This window comes from Gigantopelta aegis, chromosome 4 (assembly GCF_016097555.1).
Source record: "Gigantopelta aegis isolate Gae_Host chromosome 4, Gae_host_genome, whole genome shotgun sequence".
Lineage (NCBI taxonomy): Eukaryota > Metazoa > Mollusca > Gastropoda > Neomphalida > Peltospiridae > Gigantopelta > Gigantopelta aegis.
The window spans coordinates 27,737,164-27,745,678 of record NC_054702.1 but is presented as its reverse complement, the minus strand read 5'-3'; the positions used below and the strand labels follow the sequence as shown (position 1 = coordinate 27,745,678).

At 50.9% G+C, this 8,515-nt stretch overlaps 1 protein-coding gene across 1 annotated transcript; it reads left to right on the top strand.

Moving 5' to 3' along the window:
- The first annotated feature begins 6,590 nt into the window (after positions 1-6,590).
- LOC121369774 (fibrous sheath CABYR-binding protein-like) lies at positions 6,591-7,499 on the top strand. The gene has a single exon (XM_041494833.1). It carries the CDS (start codon positions 6,591-6,593, stop codon positions 7,497-7,499), a length of 909 nt encoding a protein of 302 aa, XP_041350767.1.
- The last annotated feature ends 1,016 nt before the right edge of the window (positions 7,500-8,515 follow it).

Sequence of the window (8,515 nt, the reverse complement as noted above, 5' to 3'; positions counted from 1 at the left end):
AGGGGGTGATGTAGACAGGGATGTATTTAATTTTCATCCGGAGGGGAGGTTCCCAGTAAGGGGGGGTGCGCCGGAGGAAAGGTTATTTCACTTCAACAAGAAAGTGGAATATGACGGCAAAAGTAGTTGGAAGGCTTTTGAAACCAAATTTCAATACATGGCCGAGTGTGCGAACTGGCCCCCACAGCGGTGTAAAGAGGAACTTTGTTTTTCATTACAGGGTAAGGCTAGTGAATATTATGCCCTTATATTGGCTCCCCAAAACCTCCGGTATACAGAGATTATGCACAAGCTGGCGAAACGATTTAGGTCGTATGATATGTCGAGTTCGGCTCAGATGGAGTTTTTCACGGCTAAACAAAAACCAGGGGAGGATATCAGAGATCGGGCGGACCGGGTGGTAGTTCTAGCAAATAGAGCGTTTCAGGGTCTGCCCGACGACTTTATGTCTTCTCAGGTAACGACCAGATTTTGTCAGGGTTGTGAAGATGTAGCGGCGGCACATCATTTGTGCAATGCAAATCCCCGGACTCTTGACGATGCTATGGATACGTTGTTACGGTGGCAGTGCACCAATGCGGCACTGAATGCTCGATCTACTGGTAGAGTACCGGGTAGTACACCGTTAGGGGCTCGTGTGTCCCGCATAGACGGATGGGGACACAGTGATAGGAGTACAATCAATAGGGAGCTTAATCCGGTGGGAGACAGTTTAAGAGATAGATTGGATTTTTTGTCTAGTCGGGTGGATGAAATGTCAATCGGTGGACAGCGGGTCGCTCAAATGAGTGTTAGTAGAAACACTGGTAGCCTTGGGCGGGAAACGCTTAACGCCCTCCACTCTGCTATGGAGAGACTAGAAAAAATGGTGAAACATCTGATGACGGAAGTGGCAGAGTTAAAGGGGCGGAGAGCGAGTAGCCCAGGGGGGGGGGGGGGACAGGTCGCATTTTGGTAACAACAACAGGGGGCAGTTCCAACCTAGGGATAGGTCACCTTCAGTGGGTAGAAGGGAGGGGTCTCCTTCACCACAGGGAAGGGAAAGGGTGCCTCCTAGATGTTATCTTTGCAATGAGGTGGGACACTTTCGAAGGGAGTGTCCACAGTGGAAAGGAACGAAGTCGTTAAACGGGAAAGGGCTGGGTCAGTAGGCCTTAACCCAGTCCAAGAGAGTAGTGGCAGACGGCCTCTAGCAGGTATGGTACCGTTGGGTACCGGGTGCAGGGCTGTCGGCACCAAGGGGGTGGCTGGCAGTTCTGTAGGGAAGAAATTCTGTAAGTTGGGGGGGGGGGGGGGTGTAGAGATATGTACACGTCAGAATTCGGCGTCCATCCAGAAGCCAACTTTACAGAGTGATCATTGTATCATCATCATGCCCGAAGACCATACCCCTGGGGGAGGGGATATGTGTCAAAACATGAAAATCGATGTAGCCTCGGGAGAAAGTAGCCAGGATAAAGTTGCACGGTGTGACCAGGAGACGAGTATGACCTCGGCGGATGTGGTTGCAAAGACTGTCGACGTCGCAGGGGGAGCACCTGGAAAGGGGGTGGCTGTAGAAAATGCGGGCGTGACAGTGGGGGCAACGGGTGGGGTGGCTGAACAGGAAAGGCTAGCATCGAAAGAGTCACATGTAGATCGGACTGTCGAAAATGGGGTGACCTTGGAGAGTAGCCGAGATAGGGTTACGATAGGGGGTAACCAGGGGAAGGATGTAGTCGTAGAGACTGTGGACATAGTGGCGGTAGCACCTGAAAAGGGTGTGGATGTGGCAGTTGGGGCGACGGGAATGGCGGCTGTAGAAAATGCGGGGTCAGTTTCGACAGTGGTGGTCGAGGGGGTGACGGCACATTCTGGGGGTGTAGATGACGATGTTAGGGACAGCCCAGGGGTGGGTGATGTTCCGGATAAGAAAATGGTAGTAGAAGAAAGGAAGGTAATCGTACCTCCAGAGAGCTGTCCAATGGAAGGGCAGATAACAGTGGAGGCGGTAGGGACAGAGAAAGGGGAGGCAACACCAGTCATCAGACTTAAACCTGTAAGCGCTGGGCCTATGTTCTCTGTACCTGTCATTGTAAATGGGTGTTCTGTAAATGCCACAGTAGATACTGGGGCTGAGGTGAATATCATTGCTGACCGAATCTATGATAGCATGGTGACTAAGCCTAAGGTTATTCGGGCTGTATCTTTGAATATCGCAGGCCGAGAAATGAAAATGGAAGGGATTGTTGTAGGTCCTGTGACCTTGACACTGGGAGATACCAATTTTCAGTCCAAAATGTATGTAGCCCCAATCGAGGATGATATGTTGTTGGGGTTAAACTTTTTGAGGGCGTGTAATGCAAAGTTGGATTTACAGGCAGGCACTTTGACGGTTGGGGGTAAATCCATCTCTATGGTTTTTGGATTGATTGGTCAGTCGCCAGTGGTGGCGAAGGTTAAGGTGCTAGAAAAGGTGGTGGTACCGCCAAATTCAACGAAACATTTTTCCTGTAGTGTGAGCCGAAGTATGCCCACATTTGTGGTTGAGCCGAGCACGGAGTGTGTATCAACATTAGCAATGATGCCATATACGTTCCAGGCAGCAGGCAACAAGGCTAGTGTGTGTCTGGTGAATTTGGGTGATAGACCAGTAACACTCCAGGCACAGCAGGTTGTGGGGCATGCTATGGAAGCAGCACCGGTGGTAAATCACAAATTGCCGCCATCTGCTACTGTAAAAAGGCTGAAAGAATATCAGGGTGAAAAACAGGTGGTACCTGAATTTTTGAAAAACATGTATGACAACTCCTGTAAAGAGTTGAACTCTGAGCAAGCGGAAAACTTGGCCGCTTTACTGGTTGAGTACCAGGATGTGTTTGCCCAGAGTGACTTTGACTTTGGCTCATTTACCACGATAGAGCACGAGATAGATACGAGTAATGCCCGGCCTGTCAAGGCAAGAATGAGTCGAACACCCCAATGTTTTGTCAATGAGGACGAAGCTCATTTACAGAAAATGCTAGATGCAGAAATAATTCAGCCATCTGTGTCTGAGTGGGCTTCTGCTCCCGTACTGATTCGTAAACGGGATGGAGGGGTACGGTGGTGTATTGACTATAGAAAGTTGAACGAGGTCACTGTCAAAGACGTGTACCCGTTACCACTGATAGATGAGTGTTTAGACACCCTGTCTGGAAATATCTGGTTTTCTAAACTGGATGCTAATTCAGCATATTACCAGATTGGTGTTAAAGCAGAGGACCGGAAAAAGACAGCTTTTGTGACAAAGTATGGCCTTTTTGAGTTCGTACGCATGGGTTTTGGGTTGTGCAACGCTCCGGCAACGTTTGCTCGAGCCATGAACTTGGTTTTGAGAGGGTTAACGTGGAATGTGGCATTAGCATTCTTGGATGATATTTTGGTCATGGGTAAGGACCAGGGGGACCATTTGACTAATTTGCGGTCAGTCTTTAACAGATTTCGCGAATATGGTCTGAAGTTCAAACCCAAGAAATGTGAACTGTTTCAAACAAAGGTGGAATTTCTGGGTAGAGTGATAGGTCCCAACGGGGTAGAGATGGGCACTGGATATGCCGACAGTGTTCGGGAGTGGCCTATTCCCCGGTGCACAAGGGAGGTAGAAAGTTTTTTGGGCTTTGCCAACTACCATCGCAATTTCATAGCTAACTTTGCGGAAATTGCAGTCCCCTTGTACGAGATCACGGGTAAAAAAGCATTTATGTGGGGACCTGCCCAGGAGGCAGCTTGGGTTAAGCTAAAAGATGCATTGGTATCCACTCCGGTGCTAACATTGCCCAACAAAGATGACCCATTCATACTTGATACGGATGCGTCGGACAAGGCAATAGGGGCAGAGTTGTCTCAGCTGCAGAACGGCACCGAAAGAACGGTTGCTTATGCCAGCTGTAGCCTCACCTCAGAACAGAAAAAGTACTGTACTACCCGGAAAGAATTGTTGGCGGTGGTAAAGTTTACCCGTCAGTTCCGCCACTATCTGCTGGGTAGGAGGTTCTTGGTGCGAACTGATCACAACAGTTTAACCTGGTTGTTAAACTTTAAGCAACCGCAAGGTCAATTAGCCAGATGGTTAGAGGAACTGGGTCAATATAACATGCAGATTCAACACCGACCCGGTAAGCAGCACATGGACGCTGATGCCTTGTCACGACTGCCTGTATCACAACCATGCCCAGAATTTAAGGCAGGTGTCAGACTACAAGACTTGCCTTGTGGGGGCTGCAAGTATTGTGTACGAGCCAATAATAATTGGGGCTCGTTTTTTGACAACGTGGATAATGCAGTACCTTTAGCTACCAGGGTGGATCAAATGCCACTGGTACGGCAGGTGGTTTCCACTGTGAATGAGAGTGCATCAGTGGTGCAGAGTACTGAGTTCCAGCAGTTGCTCACTGGGGGTATTGAGTTCGATCCCCAACCCCAGAGTATGGGGCCATTGTGTACACACATAGAGGTAGGTGTGGTCCCTAACAAAGTGCTGTCAGTAACTACTACTGAGGACAGTTCGGGTGATAACTCCTTTGTGGGGTCTCAGCTGACCAGATGAAGGAAAAGCAGCGTGAGGATCGGGATTTGAGACAGGTTATTCAATGGTTGGAAACGCAGGTAGTACCCAGTGAGGCAGAATTGTTTCTGGGCGACCGTGAATCCAAGTGCTATTGGATTAACCGGAACACGTTTCATTTAGATGAACGGGGGGTCCTGTACAAACAAATTGAGGACGATTCTGGGAGCAGAGAACTGCTAGTTGTACCCCATCCCTTGCGACGGGAGTGGCCCAGGGTAAATCACGATATTCCAGCATCAGGACACCAGGGCGTGGAACGTACCAAATGTAGAATGCGTGCCAGGTATTATTGGTACGGTATGTCTAGGGCTGTAAAAAAACTTTGTGTTTACCTGTGTACAGTGTAACCGTTGTAAGAAGGGTAATAGGAAGGCGAGGTGCCCCATGAAACAGTTTCATGCGGGGGTCCCTATGGAGAGGGTACATCTCGATTTCCTGGGACCATTACCCAAGACTGAAAATGGTAATGAGTATGTACTCATGATGGTAGACCAGTTTACAAAGTGGGTAGAGTGCATACCTCTGCCATCCCAGACAGCTGAGGTGACAGCAAGGGCAGCTATCAATGAGTTTTTCTCGAGATTTGGCTACCCTTTTGAGATATTCACTGATCAGGGGAGAAATTTTGAATCGGAGCTATTTCAAGAAGTGTGTAAAATGCTCCATATTCATAAAGCCCGAACCACACCCTACCGTCCATCTGCTAACGGACAGGTCGAACGGTACAACCGTACACTCATGGATGCCGTTCGATGCTATATTGACAAATCTCAAACCCGGTGGGATGATAACCTGGCTCAGTTGGCAGGGGCTTTACGCTCTGCGGTAAACCGCCACACAGGTTACACTCCTAATCACCGTATGCTGGGTAGAGAGGTCAATCAACCTGCAGATCTCATGTTCAGGCCCCCTGTAGGGAAGCAGCCGGCACATGTTGATGAGTATGTGGCCCAGCTTGAAGAATCCATCAGGGGTGCACATGAACTGGCTAGGGATAAGTTGGGCGAGTCCCAGAAAAGAATGAAAAGGGACTATGACCTGAGAACAGCAGAACACAAGTATTCCAAAGGGGACTATGTGTATGTGTTGGACACAGCTGTTCTTAAAGGGGAAAACAAAAAACTTAGCCCACCATGGAAAGGTCCTAGGCTGATAAGGGAATGCATTTCCCCTTATTTGTACAAAGTACAACTCCGTAAAGGAGTGTCAGTGATCAACCATGACCGATTAAAATTGTGTAATGATCGGAGGGTACCCCCATGGTTAGATCGGGCAAAAGGGGAGTTACTGGGCTAGAAGAAGGAAGACAAACTAGGGCCAAGACGGAGGGGGGGGGGGGAACAAAGAGCCAACAAACTTATTGTTTTTGTCTGGGGCCTTACACAGGTGAGTTGATGTGAGTGCAACAGGTGTAAAGAATGGTATCATGGTGCGTGTGTGAAGGTAACCCCGGAGATTGATGGACTTGTACATTTGTCCCGTGTGTGGAGCAGACTCACCGCAGTGAGTACCGTCAGAGGGGTGGTGTGTACGGTGTGTTCCATGTTGTGCTTCTTAGGACTAGTTGCACTTTCACTTCATAGTCTCCCTTTTTCTGTAGTTCAGTTCTCCTTGGTTGTCTCTTTGCACTGATTAACCACGCTTTACTGTGCTTGATGTGCTCGTTGATATGGTGCTTAATTATCTCTATTGTTATTTCTTACTTTTTATTAATTTCTTGAAATTAAGTATTGCCATTATATACCAAAAGGACTGGTTGGTGAGTATGTAAATTGTGTTTTTTTTAGGTTATATCTTGATTTGCTGATTTGCTAATTAAAGTATGTATTTGCTGATTTTCTGTTTATTGGTTCAATGGTGTTGTACTTGCTGGTGTGGGGAGATGAGGTGCACAGATAGGTTCCCGACAGAGGACACTTTAACTATTCATTACTGTAGGTTGGCTTGTTCGGGTTAGTATTATTTAGGTCCTTTTGAACTGTTCTTTTCTTTCTCATAGAAAATGAATCACGAGGACCAAACAGTTGTGGGTAGATGGGGGTGTGACGCTCCCACCCTGTCTGACGAAGAAGCATCAGCAGAGGTGGAGACACCACCTCAAGAGGAGCCAGCCGAGGTGGACCCATCACCTCAAGAGGAGCCAGCCGAGGTGGACCCATCACCTCAAGAGGAGCCAGCCGAGGTGGGCCCATCACCTCAAGAGGAGCCAGCCGAGGTGGACCTACCACCTCCAGAAGCACCAGCAGAGGTGGAGCCACCACCTCAAGAGGAGTCAGCCGAGGTGGACCCATCACCTCAAGAGGAGCCAGCCGAGGTGGGCCCATCACCTCAAGGGGAGCCAGCCGAGGTGGGCCCATCACCTCAACGGGAGCCAGCCGAGGTGGGCCCATCACCTCAAGAGGAGCCAGCCGAGGTGGGGCTACCACCCCAAGAGGAGCCAGCCGAGGTGGGCCCATCACCTCAAGAGGAGCCAGCCGAGGTGGACCCATCACCTCAAGAGGAGCCAGCCGAGGTGGAGCTACCACCCCAAGAGGAGCCAGCCGAGGTGGGGCTACCACCTCAAGAGGAGCCAGCCGAGGTGGGCCCGCCACCTCATGAGGAGTCCGTCGAGGTGGGTGTGTCGCCTCGGGAAGAGGACCTGGGGGAGGTAAGTGTGTCTCCACCGGCGGCGGCGAGGTCGTCACTCCAGTCGGAGGATTCCCTGCCCGATATCCCCCCTTTCTGTTTTCCCAGGCCGATAGACTCAGAGGAGGGCTCTCCCCCTCCAGGGTTCTTACCCCGGGGGAGAGGACGGGGGATCTTGGGGGCATGGGAGCATGGGAAAGGGGAAAGTTGCCCACATTCGGGTTTCTCATTTCCTGTCCGGGACTGTCCAGGCCTGGTCAGTCCAGGTTTCTGCCGGGACTGTTAGTGCCAAGGCCGAGTCAGTCCAGGTTTCCACTGGGAGTGGCCTTACCCCGGCCTCTGCCTGGGTTGGGCTCACCCAGATCTCAGTCAGGTCTGTTTTCCCCCCGATCCACTTCACCGGAATCATTTGAGTCAGTCCCGCCCAAGGATGCTGGGTGTACGCCTGGACCGGTTAGCCTTGGGGAAAAGAGGAAGGGGTCAGACACGGGTAAAGGACGGGGGATAAGAAGTCTCGGGACTCCAAATGTCCAGTCCCAGGCTGTGGGACATGCACCCGTAAATTACGGGCGCATGCCCTGTCAGTACACATCCCGGGAATCTTGGGGGCAGCAAATCCACGTACCCCAAACCTGGCTACCATTCGGTGGGCGGCAGTGAGAGACCTGGCAAGGAGGGTCTGCGGACCGTCGGGTACTCCGCGTCAGTTGGCCAGTAGACTGGGACCATTGATCCCGAGTATGGTGGGCCCGTCAGAGGTGGACGTGCCCGCACTACAACAGATGGCCCGTTTTCTAAACGAGCCATCTCAGCAGTTTACTCTACATCCAGTGTTGAGCATGGCTGCGCTCATACACTGGAGAGCGTTGTTACATGCGGTGGCGTTGTTGTTCCTGGAGGACCGCCGTTGGTTTTTGGGATGGTCGGCTCAAGGGTTAGATATTCCTCGGAATAAGTGTATCCCAGCGGGGGGCAGAGATTCCTCACGATGACGCCCCGTGAAGGTTGGTAATAACGGGGAGCGGGGAGTCTCCGTCGGCGGAAGGGGACACTAGGGTGGTCTCAGTTGGGGCAGAGCCTGGTGAAAGCTGGGCGGCTTCTCCTGGGCCAGTATTCAAGGGGAGGGATCAGCTCCAAGGGGTGGATGCCCATTTTCATCCAAAGTCTTGTGCCCGGGTAATGAAACTGGGCACAGATCCCAGTTTGGAGAAAGTGGTGCGGCACCACTATCCACACCGTATTCCATGCCCCACTATTGATGTGATGGGGGGGGGGGGGGGGGGGGGTCAGTGTACATCGAGC

Coding starts and splice junctions, on each gene's coding strand:
- LOC121369774 (XM_041494833.1), top strand. CDS start 6,591: ATGAATCACGAGGACCAAACAGTTGTGGGTAGATGGGGGTGTGACGCT.